We start from the raw sequence: 17,322 nt of genomic DNA on the forward strand, positions 1-17,322 counted from the left end.
CTCGAGCTGGGGGTGCTCGGGGGGCACTGGGATGAACTGGGGCAGGCTGTGGCTGAACCAGAGCGCGATGGGGACCCCCCAAACCCCCCCAAATCCCCCCCAAATCCCCCCCAGAGCCCTCACCTCGAGCTGGGGGTGCTCGGGGGGCACTGGGATGAACTGGGGCAGGCTGTGGCTGAACCAGAGGGCGATGGGGACCCCCCAAACCCCCCCAAATCCCCCCCAAATCCCCCCCAGACCCCTCCCCAGACCCCCCCAGAGCCCTCACCTCGAGCTGGGGGTGCTCGGGGGGCACTGGGATGAACTGGGGCAGGCTGTGGCTGAACCAGAGCGCGATGGGGACCCCCCAAACCCCCCCAAATCCCCCCCAAATCCCCCCCAGAGCCCTCACCTCGAGCTGGGGGTGCTCGGGGGGCACTGGGATGAACTGGGGCAGGCTGTGGCTGAACCAGAGCGCGATGGGACGTTTCATGTTGATGGCGAAGGGCTCGTAGCCCTCCTGGAGGCCGCAGATGCCGAAGTAGCGCAGGGTCCCCACGTCCTGGCCCAGGTTCAGGTGCCCCTCCTGGCCCAGCCCCAGGCTGCACACCGGGACAAAGCCTGGGGGAACGGGGAGGGGTCAGCATTGAGACCCCAGACCCATCCCAAACCCAGCCCAGAGCCCCCAGACCCACTCCCAGAGCCCCCAGAGCCACCCCAGAGCCCCCAGCCCCACGTCCTGGCCCAGGTTCAGGTGCCCCTCCTGGCCCAGCCCCAGGCTGCACACCGGGACAAAGCCTGGGGGAATGGGGAGGGGTCAGCACTGAGACCCCAGACCCAGCCCAGAGCCCCCAGACCCACCCCAGAGCCCCCAGACCCATCCCCAGAGCCACCCCAGAGCCCCCAGCCCCACGTCCTGGCCCAGGTTCAGGTGCCCCTCCTGGCCCAGCCCCAGGCTGCACACCGGGACAAAGCCTGGGGAAATGGGGAGGGGTCAGCACTGAGACCCCAGACCCACCCCAAACCCAGCCCAGAGCCCCCAGAGCCACCCCAGAGACCCCAGACCCACTCCCAGAGACCCCAGACCCACCCTCAGAGCCCCCAGCCCCACCCCAGGGTACCCAAACCCATCCCCAGAGACCCCAAACCCATCCCCTGAGCCCCCAGACCCACCCCAAGGAGCACAGGGTGCCCCCAAACCCACCCCCAGAGCCCCCAGACCCACCCCAAGGAGCACAAGGTGCCCCCAAACCCACCCCCAGAGCCCCCAGACCCACCCCAAGGAGCACAAGGTGCCCCCAAACCCATCCTCAGAGCCCCCAGACCCACCCAAGGGTACCCAAACCCACCCCCAGCGCCCCCAAACCCACCCCAGGGTACCCAAACCCACCCCCAGAGCCCCCAAACCCACCCCAGGGTACCCAAACCCACCCCCAGAGCCCCCAAACCCACCCCAGAGCCCCCAGACCCATCCCAGAGCCCCCAAACCCACCCCAGAGCCCCCAGACCCATCCCAGAGCCCCAAAACCCACCCCCAGAGCCCCCAGACCCACCCCCAGAGCCCCCAGACCCACCCCAGAGCCCCCAGCCCCACCCCAGGATACCCAAACCCACCCCCAGAGCCCCCAGACCCACCCCCAGAGCCCCCAGACCCACCCCAGAGCCCCAAAACCACCCCCAGAGCCCCCAGACCCACCCCAGAGCCCCTAAACCCACCCCAGCTTCAATCCCCTCCTGCCCCACCCCACCCCCAGGTGACACCGGGGGGGTGTCACCCCCTCCCCCCTCCCCAGAGACCCCCGGAGCGGGGACCCCTCCCCTCTCTCACCGTCCCCCACGTCGAAGTCCCTGAAGGCCACCTCGGAGCCACCGTCCCCGATCAGCACCTCCCCGTTGAGGGTGAAGCTCATGTGGCACTCGCCGAGGTCGATGAGGCAGCCCACGACGTCCCCGGCCTGCCAGGAGCGGCCAAAGGACTCGCCACCCACGTGCCACCGCTGGGCCTGGGGACATCGGGGACATCGGGGACATTGGGGACATTGGGGACACTCAGGGGTCACAGAGCCCCACGACGTCCCCGGCCTGCCAGGAGCAGCCAAAGGACTCGCCACCCACGTGCCACCGCTGGGCCTGGGGACATCGGGGACATTGGGGACATTGGGGTCACACAGGGACATTGGGGACATTGGGGACATTGGGGTCACACAGGGACATTGGGGACATTGGGGACATCGGGGACACACAGGGACATTGGGGACATTGGGGACATCGGGGACACACAGGGACATTGGGGACATCGGGGACACACAGGGACATTGGGGACATCGGGGACATTGGGGACATCGGGGACACACAGGGACATTGGGGACATTGGGGACATCGGGGACATCGGGGACACACAGGGACATTGGGGACATGGGGGACACACAGGGACATTGGGGACATTGGGGACATCGGGGACACACAGGCACATTGGGGACATTGGGGACATTGGGGACATTGGGGACATTGGGGACATTGGGGTCACACAGGGACATTGGGGACATTGGGGACATTGGGGACACTCAGGGGTCACAGAGCCCCACGACGTCCCCGGCCTGCCAGGAGCGGCCAAAGGACTCGCCACCCACGTGCCACCGCTGGGCCTGGGGACATCGGGGACATTGGGGACATTGGGGACATCGGGGACATTGGGGTCACACAGGGACATTGGGGAAATTGGGGTCACACAGGGACATTGGGGACATTGGGGACACACAGGGATTTTGGGGACATTGGGGACATTGGGGACATTGGGGACACTGGGGACATTGAGGACATTGGGGACATGGGGGTCACACGATGTCCCCCCACTGCCAGGGCTGCCCAAACGTCCCCTGAGTGTCCCTGTGTGTCCCTGTGTGTCCCCCCCATGTCCCCCCATATCCCCTCAGTGTCCCCAATGTCCCCTGTGCTCACCCTGTGGCCGTTGAAGACGAAGGCCATGTCCCCTGAGTGTCCCTGAGTGTCCCCAATGTCCCCTGGGTGTCCCCTCATACTCACCCTGTGCCCATTGAAGACGAAGGCCATGTCGTCGGAGTGTCCCCCCCATGTCCCTGAGTGTCCCCAGTGTCCCCTGAGTGTCCCCAATGTCCCCTGAGTGTCTCCCATGCTCACCCTGTGCCCGTTGAAGACGAAGGCCATGTCCCCTGAGTGTCCCCAATGTCCCTTGGGTGTCCCTGAGTGTCCCCAATGTCCCCAATGTCCCCTGAGTGTCCCCCATGCTCACCCTGTGGCCGTTGAAGACGAAGGCCATGTCCCACCATGTCCCTGAGTGTCCCTGAGTGTCCCCAATGTCCCCTGAGTGTCCCCAGTGTCCCCCATGCTCACCCTGTGGCCATTGAAGACGAAGGCCATGTCCCCTGAGTGTCCCCTGAGTGTCCCCTGAGTGTCCCAGAGTGTCCCCAATGTCCCATGAGTGTCCCCAATGTCCCCAGTGTCCCCTGGGTGTCCCCTGTGCTCACCCTGTGGCCATTGAAGACGAAGGCCATGTCCCCCCATGTCCCCTGAGTGTCCCCAATGTCCCCTGAGTGTCCCCAATGTCCCCTGAGTGTCCCCAGTGTCCCCAATGTCCCCTGAGTGTCCCTGTGCTCACCCTGTGCCCGTTGAAGACGAAGGCCATGTCCCCCCATGTCCCCCCATGTGCCCTGAGTGTCCCCAATGTCCCCTGAGTGTCCCCAATGTCCCCCCGTGCTCACCCTGTGGCCGTTGAAGACGAAGGCCATGTCCCCCCATGTCCCCCCATGTGCCCTGAGTGTCCCCAATGTCCCCTGAGTGTCCCCAATGTCCCCCCGTGCTCACCCTGTGGCCGTTGAAGACGAAGGCCATGTCCCCCCATGTCCCCTGAGTGTCCCCAATGTCCCCTGAGTGTCCCCAATGTCCCCCCGTGCTCACCCTGTGGCCGTTGAAGACGAAGGCCATGTCCCCCCATGTCCCCTGAGTGTCCCCTGAGTGTCCCCCATGTCCCCTGAGTGTCCCCAATGTCCCCACATGCTCACCCTGTGCCCGTTGAAGACGAAGGCCATGTCCCCCCATGTCCCCCCATGTCCCCCATGTCCCCTGAGTGTCCCCAGTGTCCCCTGGGTGTCCCCATGCTCACCCTGTGGCCGTTGAAGACGAAGGCCATGTCCCCCCAGTGTCCCCCCAGTGTCCCCAATGTCCCCTGGGTGTCCCCTGTGCTCACCCTGTGGCCGTTGAAGACGAAGGCCATGTCGTCAGAGTGTCCCCCCATGTCCCCTGAGTGTCCCCAATGTCCCCAATGTCCCCTGAGTGTCCCCAATGTCCCCTGGGTGTCCCCAGTGTCCCCCCATGCTCACCCTGTGGCCGTTGAAGACGAAGGCCATGTCCCCCCATGTCCCCAATGTCCCCTGAGTGTCCCCAATGTCCCCTGGGTGTCCCCAATGTCCCCAGTGTCCCCAATGCTCACCCTGTGCCCGTTGAAGACGAAGGCCATGTCCCCTGAGTGTCCCTGAGTGTCCCCAATGTTCCCTGAGTGTCCCTGAGTGTCCCCAATGTCCCCAATGTCCCCAGTGTCCCCCATGCTCACCCTGTGGCCGTTGAAGACGAAGGCCATGTCGTCAGAGTGTCCCCCCCATGTCCCTGAGTGTCCCCAATGTCCCCTGAGTGTCCCCCGTGCTCACCCTGTGGCCGTTGAAGACGAAGGCCATGTCCCACCATGTCCCTGAGTGTCCCCAATGTCCCCTGAGTGTCCCCTGAGTGTCCCCAATGTCCCCAGTGTCCCCAATGTCCCCTGAGTGTCCCCAATGTCCCCTGTGCTCACCCTGTGCCCGTTAAAGAAGAAGGCCATGTCGTCAGAGTGTCCCCCCCATGTCCCTGAGTGTCCCCCCATGTCCCCTGAGTGTCCCCAATGTCCCCTGAGTGTCCCCTGAGTGTCCCCTGAGTGTCCCCAATGTCCCCTGAGTGTCCCCTGAGTGTCCCCAATGTCCCCTGAGTGTCCCCATTGTCCCCAATGTCCCCTGGGTGTCCCCCCATGCTCACCCTGTGGCCATTGAAGACGAAGGCCATGTCCCCCCATGTCCCCTGAGTGTCCCCAATGTCCCCTGAGTGTCCCCAATGTCCCCTGAGTGTCCCCAGTGTCCCCAATGTCCCCTGAGTGTCCCTGTGCTCACCCTGTGCCCGTTGAAGACGAAGGCCATGTCCCCCCATGTCCCCCCATGTCCCCTGAGTGTCCCCAATGTCCCCTGAGTGTCCCCAGTGTCCCCAATGTCCCCCCGTGCTCACCCTGTGGCCGTTGAAGACGAAGGCCATGTCCCCCCATGTCCCCTGAGTGTCCCCAATGTCCCCTGAGTGTCCCCAGTGTCCCCTGTGCTCACCCTGTGGCCGTTGAAGACGAAGGCCACGTCGTCAGAGTGTCCCCCCCATGTCCCTGAGTGTCCCCAATGTCCCCTGGGTGTCCCCTGTGCTCACCCTGTGGCCGTTGAAGACGAAGGCCATGTCCCCCAATGTCCCCAGTGTCCCCAATGTCCCCAATGTCCCCCGTGCTCACCCTGTGGCCGTTGAAGACGAAGGCCATGTCGTCGGAGCCCAGCTCGGTGTCGGGGCGCAGCCCGGGCCGTGCCCACCCCACGCGCATCTCGCCGGGGGTGACGGCCTGGAACTCGAAATACCAACGGCCACTGCGCACGGCCGAGCTGCGCTCTGCACGGAACAGCCGCGGCCGGGGGGCGCGGGGACCCCCGGGGACACAGCCCTGGGAGGCTGGGGGGGAGATGGGGGGTCAGCACCCCAAAAACTGCACCCAGAGAAACCCAAACTGCACCCAGAGAGCCCAAAAACTGCACCCAGAGAGACCCAGGAGCACCCAGAGCTGCGCTCTGCACGGAACAGCCGCGGCCGGGGGGCGCGGGGACCCCCGGGAACTGACCCCTGCGAGGCTGGGGGGGAGACGGGGGGTCAGCACCCCAAAAACTGCACCCAGGGACCCCAAAAACTGCACCCAGAGAGACCCAGAGAGCACCCAGAGAGCACCCAGAGCTGCGCTCTGCACGGAACAGCCGCGGCCGGGGGGCGCGGGGACCCCCGGGAACTGACCCCTGCGAGGCTGGGGGGGAGATGGGGGGTCAGCACCCCGAAAATGAGACATTGAACCCCAAAAATGGGACATTGAACCCCAAAAACTGCACCCAGAGAGACCCAAAACGTCCCCAGAGCACCCCTGAGCCTCCACTCATGCATCTCCTGCTCAGGGGACCTCCCAAACCCTCCCAGAAGGTCCCCAGATGCCCCCAGATGTCCTCAGAAGGTCCCCAGATGCCTCCAGATGTCCCCAGCTGTCCCCAGGTGTCCCCAGCTGTCCCCAGCTGTCCCCAGATGCCCCCAGCTGTCCCCAGGTGTCCCCAGATGTCCCCAGATGTCCCCAGATGTCCCCAGCTGCCCCCCAGCTGTCCCCAGCTGTCCCCAGCTATCCCCAGGTGTCCTCAGAAGGTCCTCAGAAGGTCCCCAGAAGATCCCCAGATGTCCCCAGCTGTCCCCAGGTGTCCCCAGATGTCCCCAGATGCCCCCACATGTCCCCAGATGCCCCCACATGTCCCCAGGTGTCCCCAGGTGTCCCCAGCTGTCCCCAGAAGATCCCCAGGTGTCCCCAGCTGTCCCCAGCTGTCCCCAGATGATCCCCAGAAGATTCCCAGATGTCCCCAGCTGTCCCCCAGCTGTCCCCAGGTGTCCCCAGCTGTCCCCAGGTGTCCTCAGAAGGTCCCCAGATGATCCCCAGAAGATCCCCAGATATCCCCAGCTGTCCCCAGGTGTCCCCAGATGCCCCCATCTGTCCCCAGCTGTCCCCAGAAGATTCCCAGCTGTCCCCAGCTGTCCCCAGCTGTCCTCAGAAGGTCCCCAGATGATCCCCAGAAGATCCCCAGATGTCCCCAGGTGTCCCCAGCTGTCTCCAGATGCCCCCAGAGATTCCCAGCTGTTCCCAGGTGTCCTCAGAAGGTCCCCAGATGATCCCCAGAAGATCCCCAGATGTCCCCAGGTGTCCCCAGGTGCCCCCAGCTGTCCCCAGGTGTCCCCAGCTGTCCCCAGAAGATCCCCAGCTGTCCCCAGCTATCCCCAGGTGTCCTCAGAAGGTCCTCAGAAGGTCCCCAGAAGATCCCCAGATGTCCCCAGATGTCCCCAGGTGTCCCCAGATGTCCCCAGCTGTCCCCAGGTGTCCCCTGGCCCCCACTCACGTGTCTCCTGGTCAGGGGACCTCCCAAACCCTCCCAGAAGCTCCCCAGATGATCCCCAGCTGTCCCCAGGTGTCCCCAGATGTCCCCAGATGCCCCCCACATGTCCCCAGGTGTCCCCAGCTGTCTCCAGCTGTCCTCAGAAGGTCCCCAGATGATCCCCAGAAGATCCCCAGCTGTCCCCAGGTGTCCCCAGCTGTCCCCAGGTGTCCCCAGCTGTCCCCAGCTGTCCCCAGGTGTCCCCAGCTGTCCCCCAGATGTCCCCAGATGCCCCCAGCTGTCCCCAGGTGTCCCCAGCTGTCCCCAGCTGTCCCCCAGATGTCCCCAGATGCCCCCAGCTGTCCCCAGGTGTCCCCAGCTGTCCTCAGAAGGTCCCCAGAAGATCCCCAGGTGTCCCCACATGTCCCCAGGTGTCCCCAGGTGTCCCCTGGCCCCCACTCACGTGTCTCCTGGTCGGGGGGCTCGATGTTGTAGCCGTAGCCCAGGAGGGTCCTCACGGCCTGGCACAGGCTCTCGCGGTTGGTGGCCTTGGTCCCCTCGTCCAGGAGGTTGTAGGGGACCAGCCGAGGGTTCCGCTTGTTCTTGATGTCCTGGGGACACGGGGACAGCGGGGTCAGGGCCTGGGGACACCCTGGGGACACCCTGGGGGTGTGGGGACACCCTGGGGACACCCTGGGGACACGGGGACAGCGGGGTCAGGGCCTGGGGACACCCTGGGGACACCCTGGGGACACCTGGGGACACCCTGGGGACATCCTGGGGACACGGGGACAGCGGGGTCAGGGCCTGGGGACACCCTGGGGACACCCTGGGGACACCCTGGGGACACCCTGGGGACACCCTGGGGACACGGGGACAGCGGGGTCAGGGCCTGGGGACACCCTGGGGACACCCTGGGGACACCCTGGGGGTGTGGGGACACCCTGGGGACACCCTGGGGACACGGGGACAGCGGGGTCAGGGGGTCAGGGCCTGGGGACACCCTGGGGACAGCGGGGTCAGGGCCTGGGGACACCCTGGGGACACCCTGGGGGTGTGGGGACACCCTGGGGACACCCTGGGGACACGGGGACAGCGGGGTCAGGGCCTGGGGACACCCTGGGGACACCCTGGGGACACCTGGGGACACCCTGGGGACATCCTGGGGACACGGGGACAGCGGGGTCAGGGCCTGGGGACACCCTGGGGACACCCTGGGGACACCCTGGGGACACCCTGGGGACACGGGGACAGCGGGGTCAGGGCCTGGGGACACCCTGGGGACACCCTGGGGACACCCTGGGGGTGTGGGGACACCCTGGGGACACCCTGGGGACACGGGGACAGCGGGGTCAGGGGGTCAGGGCCTGGGGACACCCTGGGGACAGCGGGGTCAGGGCCTGGGGACACCCTGGGGACACCCTGGGGACACCCTGGGGACACCCTGGGGACAGCGGGGTCAGGGCCTGGGGACACCCTGGGGACACCCTGGGGACACCCTGGGGACACCCTGGGGACAGCGGGGTCAGGGCCTGGGGACACCCTGGGGACATGGGGACAGCCCTGGGGGTGTGGGGACACCCTGGGGACACCCTGGGGACACCCTGGGGACAATGGGTGGGTTTGGGGAGGTCAGGGGTGGGTGGGGGTCTCTTAGCGGGGTTTTGGGGACTCTGAGGTGGGTGGGGGTCTCTCAGTGGGGTCTGGGGGTCTCTCAGCGGGGTTTTGGGGTCCCCACCTGGGTGGTGCTGTAGGTCCAGCCCTGCTGGGGACACCCTGGGTGGGTTTGGGTGTCCCTGGGAGGGTTTGGGGGGCTCTGGGGTGGGTGGGGGTCTCTTGGCAGGCTCTGGGGTGGGTGGGGGTCTCTTGGCAGGATTTGGGGGTCTCTCAGCAGGGTCTGGGGTCCCCACCTGGGTGGTGCTGTAGGTCCAGCCCTGCTGGGGACACCCTGGGTGGGTTTGGGTGTCCCTGGGAGGGTTTGGCAGGCTCTGGGGTGGGTGGGGGTCTCTTGGCAGGCTCAGGGGTGGGTGGGGGTCTCTTGGCAGGCTCTGGGGTGGGTGGGGGTCTCTTGGCAGGATTTGGGGGGCTCTCAGCGGGGTTTTGGGGTCCCCACCTGGGTGGTGCTGTAGGTCCAGCCCTGCTGGACCCTGTCCCGAGCCCAGACGTTGTGGCCGTTCTCGGCCAGTCGATCCACCAGCGTCAGCTGGGCCGGGGTCAGCCGGACGTGAGACAGGTCCAGCGGTGCTGGCTTGTACCCGTTGGACATGGTGTACCTGGAGAGGGGGGGACACACCTGTGGGACCCCCCAGGGGCACCCTGAGACCCCCCAGGGGCACCCCGAGACCCCCATGGGGCACCCCAGGACCCCCCACCCACAGGGAACCCATCAAACCCTCCCCAAACCCCTCGATGGTCTCCAAACCAGAACATTCCAACCCAAACTTCACCTGTTGGACAGGTGGGGACACACCTGTGGGACCCCCCAGGGGCACCCAGAGACCCCCACAGGCACCTTGGGACCCCCATGGGGCACCCCAGGACCCCCCACCCACAGGGAACCCATCAAACCCTCCCCAAAGCCCCTCGATGGTCTCCAAACCAGAACGTTCCAACCCAAACTTCACCTGTTGGACAGGTGGGGATGGGGGGGACACACCTGAGGGACCCCCCAGGGGCACCCCGAGACCCCCATGGGGCACCCCAGGACCCCCCACCCACAGGGAACCCATCAAACCCTCCCCAAAGCCCCTCGATGGTCTCCAAACTGGGACATCCCAACCCAAACTGGGACATCCCAACCCAACCCTCACCTGTTGGACAGGTGGGGACACACCCTGAGACCCCCAGGGGCACCCTGAGACTCCCACAGACACCTTGGGACCCCCAGAACTCCCCCCACCCATGGGGGACCCCTGGAAGGACCCCCCAAACCCCTCGATGGTCTCCAAACCAGAACATTCCAACGCAAACTGGGACATCCCAACCCAAACTGGGACATCCCAACCCAACCCTCACCTGTTGGACAGGTGGGGACACACCTGAGGGACCCCCAGGGGCACCCTGAGACCCCCACAGACACCTTGGGACCCCCAGAACTTCCCCCACCCATGGGGACCCCAACAAGGATCCCCCAAACCCTCTCGATGGTCTCCAAACTGGGACATCTCAACCCAAACTGGGACATCCCAACCCAAACTGGGACATCCCAACCCATCCCTCACCTGTTGGACAGGTGGGGACACACCTGAGGGACCCCCAGGGGCACCCTGAGACCCCCACAGACACCCTGGGACCCCCAGAACTCCCCCCACCCATGGGGACCCCAACAAAGATCCCCCAAAGCCCCTCGATGGTCTCCAAACTGGGACATCTCAAACCAAACTGGGACATCCCAAACCAACCCTCACCTGTTGGACAGGTGGGGACACACCTGAGGGACCCCCCCAGGGGCACCCTGAGACCCCCATGGGGCACCCCAAGACCCCCAGAACTCCCCCCACCCACGGGGGACCCCTGGAAGGACCCCCCAGAAGCTCCCCCAGGACACCAAAACTGGGATTTCCCAGACTGGGACCCCCAAACTGGAATGGCCCCTACAGAGACCCCCCCAAACTGGGATCCACCCCCCAAATTGGGATCCCCCCAAACCCCCAGACCCCCCCAGACCCCCCCAGACCCCCCCAGAGCCCCCCCAAACTCACGTTTTGGGCAGTTTGATTTTCTTCAGGTTCTCCTCGGCTTTCTCATCCGCCATCCCCACGTGGCAGCCCAGGGCCAGCAGCGTCCTGGGGACACCCCAAAAATCAGCACCCCCAAATCTCCCACCCCCTCAAAGCCCCCCAAAAATCAGCACCCCCAAATCTCCCACCCCCAAATCTCCCACCCCAAGAGACCCCCAAAAATCAGCACCCCCAAATCAGCACCCCCAAATCTCCCACCCCCAAATCTCCCACCCCTCAAAGCCCCCCAAAAATCAGCACCCCCTAAAGCCCCCCAAAAATCAGCACCCCCAAATCAGTACCCCCAAATCTCCCACCCCCAAGAGACCCCCAAAAATCAGCACCCCCAAATCTCCCCCCCCAAATCTCCCACCCCTCAAAGCCCCCCTTGCCCCCCCAAATCCAGCCCCCCCAACTACAGGGAGGACCCCAAACCTCGCCCATCCCTCCCAGCCTGTTTTGGGGACACGAACCCCAAAATCCCCCCCACCCAAAATCTCCCCACCCCAAAAATCCCCCCCAAATCCCCCATCCCAAAAATCCCCCCACCCCAAAAATCCCCCCCAAATCCCCCACCCCAAAAACCCCCCCCAAAATCCCCCACCCCAAAAATCCCCCCCACCCCAAAAATCCCCCCCCAAATCCCCCACCCCAAAAATCCCCCCCACCCCAAAAATCCCCCCCAAATCCCCCAGCCCAAAAATCCCCCCCCCAAAATCCCCCCCAAATCCCCCACCCCAAAAATCCCCCCCAGGCTCAGAGAGGGAACCCCCAAACCCACTCAATTTTGGGGTGATACCCCAAAAACTCCTCCCCAAACCAGGGACACCCCCAAAGAGGGGGGGGACACCCCCAAATTTGCAGGACCCCCCCTCACTTGAGGGTCTCCCCCGACATCTGGAGGTTGTAGCTGCGCTCGGGGTCGGGGAGGCTGTGGAAGCTCAGCAGGCAGGGGTGCAGGCGCTGCACGTCATCCCGCACCTGGGGCACCCCAAAAACACCTCCTGAGCACCCCAAAAACACCTCCTGAACACGGGGACCCCCTCGAGGGACCCCCACCCAAAAAAGGGACCCCCAAAAATGGACACAAACTTTGGGAACCCCCCCAAAAAATGGACCCAAACTTTGGGAAGCCCCAAAAGGAGCCCCCACTGCAGCCAGGAATCAAAGCCTGGGGCACCCCAAAAACACCTCCTGAGCACCCCAAAAACACCTCCTGAGCACCCCAAAAACACCTCCTGAACACGGGGACCCCCTTGAGGAACCCCTCCCCAAAAAAGGGACCCCCAAAAATGGACCCAAATTTTGGGAACCTCTGAAAGGAGCCCCCACTGAAAGCAGGGATCAAAGGAATCAAAACCTGGGGGACCCCAAAAACACCTCCTGAGCACCCCAAAAACACCTCCTGAGCACCCCAAAAACTCCTCCTGAACACGGGGACCCCCTTGAGGGACCCCCACCCAAAAAAGGGACCCCCAAAAATGGACACAAACTTTGGGAACCCCCCCAAAAATGGACACAAATTTTGGGAACCTCTGAAAGGAGCCCCCACTGAAAGCAGGGATCAATGGAAAACCTGGGGGACCCCAAAAACACCTCCTGAGCACCCCAAAAACACCTCCTGAGCACCCCAAAAACACCCCCTGAACACGGGGACCCCCTCGAGGGACCCCCACCCAAAAAAGGGACCCCCAAAAATGGACACAAATTTTGGGAAGCCCCAAAAGGAGCCCCCACTGCAGCCAAGGATGTCCTGAAAGAAATCAAAACCTGGGGCACCCCAAAAACACCTCCTGAGCACCCCAAAAACACCTCCTGAACACGGGGACCCCCTCAAGGGACCCCCACCCAAAAAAGGGACCCCCAAAAATGGACCCAAACTTTGGGAACCCCCCCAAAAATGGACACAAACTTTGGGAACCCCTGAAAGGAGCCCCCACTGAAACCAGGAATCAAAGCCTGGGGGACCCCAAAAACACCTCCTGAGCACCCCAAAAACACCTTTTGGGGCTCCAGGGTGGATTTTGGGGTTCTTGGGGTGAATTTTGGGGTTCCCCAGGGGGTTTTTGGGGTCCCCCACTCACAGGCCCGTAGGTCCAGCCCTGCTCGATGCGGGTCAGGGCCCAGAGCTCAGGGTGGGTTTTGGGGGTTTGGGGTTCCCAGGGGGATTTTGGGGCTCCAGGGTGGATTTTGGGGTTCTCTGGGGGGATTTTGGGGTTCTTGGGGTGAATTTTGGGGTTCCCCAGGGGGATTTTGGGGTCCCCCACTCACAGGCCCGTAGGTCCAGCCCTGCTCGATGCGGGTCAGGGCCCAGAGCTCAGGGTGGGTTTTGGGGGTTTGGGGTTCCCAGGGGGATTTTGGGGCTCCAGGGTGGATTTTGGGGTTCTCTGGGGGGATTTTGGGGTTCTTGGGGTGAATTTTGGGGTTCCCCAGGGGGATTTTGGGGTCCCCCACTCACAGGCCCGTAGGTCCAGCCCTGCTCGATGCGGGTCAGGGCCCAGAGCTCGTGGATGTTCTCCGCCAGCTTCTCCCGGATGCGCTCCAGGTGTGGGGGCAGCACGATCTGGGGGGGAAAAGGGGGCGTTGGACCCCCAAAACCCCCCAAAAAACCCCCCAATTCCCCCAGTCCCAACCCCAATCCCCCCAAACCCCACCCCAATTCCCCCAAACCCCATCTCAAACCCCCCAAACCTCACCCCAATCCCCCCAAACCCCCGGATCCCAACCCCAATCCCCCCAAACCCCATCCCCAACTCCCCCCAAACCCCACCCCAATCCCCCCAATCCCTCCCCAATCCCCCCAAACCCCACTCCAACCCCCTCAATCCCCCCCAAAACCCCCCAAACCCCTCCCCAATCCCCCCAAACCCCATCTCAAACCCCCCAAACCTCACCCCAATCCCCTCAAACCCCTCCCCAATCCCCCCCAAACCTCACCCCAAACCCCCCAAACCCCCCAAACTCCAATCCCCCTCACTCCAATCCCCCCAGTCCCGACCCCAAACCCCCCAAACCCCTCCCCAATCCCCCCAAACCCCTCAAACCCCTCCCCAATCCCCCCAAACCCCTCCCCAATCCCCCCAAACCCCATCCCCAATCCCCCCCAATCCCCCCAAACCCCACCTCAAACCCCCAAACCTCACCCCAATCCCCCCAAACCCCTCCCCAATCCCCCCAAACCCCACTCCAACCCCCTAAATCCCCCCCCAAATCCCACCCCAATCCCCCCAAACCCCATTCCAACCCCCTAAATCCCCGCCCAAACTCCTCCCCTATCCCCCCAAACCCCATCCCCAACTGCCCCCAAACCCCCCAAACCCCACCTCAAACCACCCAAACCCCTCCCCAATCCCCCCAAACCCCCCAAACCCCTCAAATCCCCCCAAACCCCACTCCAACCCCCTCAATCCCCCCCAAACCCCATCTCAAACCCCCCAAACCCCATCTCAAACCTCCCAAACCCCATCCCCAACACCCCCCAACTCCCCCCAACCCCCCCAAACCCCACCTCAAACCCCCCAAACCCCTCTCCAATCCCCCCAATCCCCCCAAACCCCTCAAACCCCCCCAATCCCCACTCCAACCCCCTCAATCCCCCCCAAACCCCCCAAACCCCATCTCAAACCCCCCAAACCCCATCCCCAACTCCCCCCAACTCCCCCAAACCCCACCCCAATTCCCCCAAACCCCATTCCAACCCCCTAAATCCCCCCCCAACCCCCATTCCAACCCCCTCAATCCCCCCCAAACCCCTCCCCAAACCCCCCCAATCCCCCCAAACCCCACCCCAATCCCCCCAAACCCCATCTCAAACCCCCCAAACCCCACTCCGACCCCCTCAATCCCCCCCCCAAACCCCTCCCCAATCCCCCCCAATCCCCCCCAAACCTCACCACAAACCCCCCAAACCCCATCTCAAACCCCCCAAACCCCTCCCCAAACCCCCCCAATCCCCCCAAACCCCATCTCAAACCCCCCAAACCCCACCCCAATCCCCCCAAACCCCATCTCAAACCCCCCAAACCCCATCTCAAACCCCCCAAACCCCTCCCCAATCCCCCCCAATCCCCCCAAACCCCTCCCCAATCCCCCAAACCCCCCGATCCCAGCCCCAAACCCCCCAAACCCCTCCCCAATCCCCCAATCCCCCCCAAACCTCACCCCAAACCCCACTCTAACCCCCTCAATCCCCCCCAAACCCCCCAAACCCCATCTCAAACCCCTCCCCAATCCCCCCCAGCCCCCCGTTCCTGACCTGCTGGGTGTCCACGGGGCAGGGGGTGAATGCGGTGTGGGGCAGGGCGCGGCTGGGCCCCAGGAGGCTGCGGCTGCCGGGGGGCGCAGAGCCCCTGTAGGACGTCAGCGGCTCCAGCCGCAGCCGCTCGCGGGGCAGCAGCGCCTCGGCACACGGCGCGTAACCGGGAGGGGGCACGAAACGGAACTCGCCGTGACGGCCCCCCAGCAGGAAACGCAGCCTGGGGAGGGTGGGAGCCATGGAGACATCTCAGAGACCCATAGAAACCCCATAGAGACCCCATAGAAACCCTATAGACCCCACAGACCCCATAGAGACCCCACAGACCCCATAGAAATCAATAGAGACCCCACAGACCATCCCCAGCAGGAAACGCAGCCTGGGGGACACCGAGACATCAGAGACCCATAGAAACCCCATAGAGACCCCAGAGAGACCCATAGAGACCCCACAGACCCCATAGAGACCCTACAGACCCCATAGAGACCCATAGAGACCCCACAGACCATCCCCAGCAGGAAACGCAGCCTGGGGGACACCGAGAGCCAGGGAGACATCAGAGACCCATAGAAACCCCATAGAAACCCCACAGAAACCCTATAGACCCCACAGACCCCATAGAGACCCCATAGAGACCCATAGAGACCCATAGAGACCCCACAGACCATCCCCAGCAGGAAACGCAGCCTGGGGGGGGTGGGAGCCATGGAAACATCTCAGAGACCCATAGAAACCCCATAGAGACCCCATAGAGACCCATAGAGACCCACAGAGATCCTACAGACCCCATAGAGACCCCATAGACCCCATAGAGACCCCACAGACCCCATAGAAACCAGTAGAAACCCCACAGACCCCACAGAAACCAATAGAGACCCTACAGACCCTACAGAGACCCTACAGACCCCATAGATACCCATAGAGACCCTACAGAGACCCACAGAGCCCCCACAGACCCCACAGAGACCCATAGAGACCCTACAGACCCCACAGAAACCAATAGAGACCCTACAGACCCCACAGACCCCATAGAGACCAATAGAGACCCTACAGACACTACGGACCCTACAGCTCCATAGAGACTCATAGAGACCCTACACAGACCCCATAGAGACCCCCCAGACCCCATAGAGACCCTACACAGACCCCATAGAGACCCTACACAGACCCCACAGAGACCCCCCAGACCCCATAGAGACCCCCCAGCCCCATTCCCGGGGGGCGCAGAGCCCCTGTAGGACGTCAGCGGCTCCAGCCGCAGCCGCTCGCGGGGCAGCAGCGCCTCGGCACACGGCGCGTAACCGGGAGGGGGCACGAAACGGAACTCGCCGTGACGGCCCCCCAGCAGGAAACGCAGCCTGGGGGACACTGAGACGTCAGAGACCCATAGAAACCCCATAGAGACCCATAGAGACCCCATAGAGACCAACAGAGAGCCTACAGACCCTACAGACCCCATAGAGACCCATAGAGACACCACAGACCATCCCCAGCAGGAAACGCAGCCTGGGGGACACCGAGAGCCAGGGAGACATCAGAGACCCATAGAAACCCCATAGAAACCCCATAGAGACCACACAGACCCCATAGAGACCCCATAGAGACCCCATAGAGACCAACAGAGAGCCTAGAGACCCTACAGACCCCATAGAGACCCCACAGACCATCCCCAGCAGGAAACGCAGCCTGGGGGACACCGAGACATCAGAGACCCATAGAAACCCCATAGAGACCCCATAGACCCCAAAGAGACCCCTACAGACCCCATAGAGACCCCACAGACCATCCCCAGCAGGAAACGCAGCCTGGGGGACACCGAGACATCAGAGACCCATAGAAACCCCATAGAGACCCCAGAGAGACCCCAGAGACCCCACAGACCCCATAGAGACCCCATAGACCCCAAAGAGACCCCACAGACCCCATAGAGACCCCACAGACCATCCCCAGCAGGAAACGCAGCCTGGGGGACACCGAGACGTCAGAGACCCCATAGAAACCCCATAGAGACCCCATAGACCCCAAAGAGACCCCTACAGACCCCATAGAGACCCCACAGACCATCCCCAGCAGGAAACGCAGCCTGGGGGACACCGAGACATCAGAGACCCATAGAAACCCCATAGAAACCCTACAGAAACCCTATAGACCCCACAGACCCCATAGAGAC

The 17,322-nt window shown here is 63.8% G+C and overlaps 1 protein-coding gene across 1 annotated transcript in view; it reads right to left on the minus strand.

Annotated features, from left to right (window-relative positions):
- Positions 1–17,322, minus strand: part of RYR1 (ryanodine receptor 1) — a 159,959-nt gene that overhangs the window by 111,462 nt on the left and 31,175 nt on the right. The window contains 9 exon segments of the mRNA XM_058859886.1: positions 392–600; positions 1,808–1,982; positions 5,525–5,736; positions 7,642–7,789; positions 9,292–9,451; positions 10,880–10,963; positions 11,775–11,878; positions 13,356–13,460; positions 15,153–15,372. Coding sequence (XP_058715869.1) covers positions 392–600; positions 1,808–1,982; positions 5,525–5,736; positions 7,642–7,789; positions 9,292–9,451; positions 10,880–10,963; positions 11,775–11,878; positions 13,356–13,460; positions 15,153–15,372 — 1,417 coding nt within the window.

Source organism: Poecile atricapillus, chromosome 31 (genome assembly GCF_030490865.1).
Source record: "Poecile atricapillus isolate bPoeAtr1 chromosome 31, bPoeAtr1.hap1, whole genome shotgun sequence".
In the NCBI taxonomy this organism is placed as follows: domain Eukaryota; kingdom Metazoa; phylum Chordata; class Aves; order Passeriformes; family Paridae; genus Poecile; species Poecile atricapillus.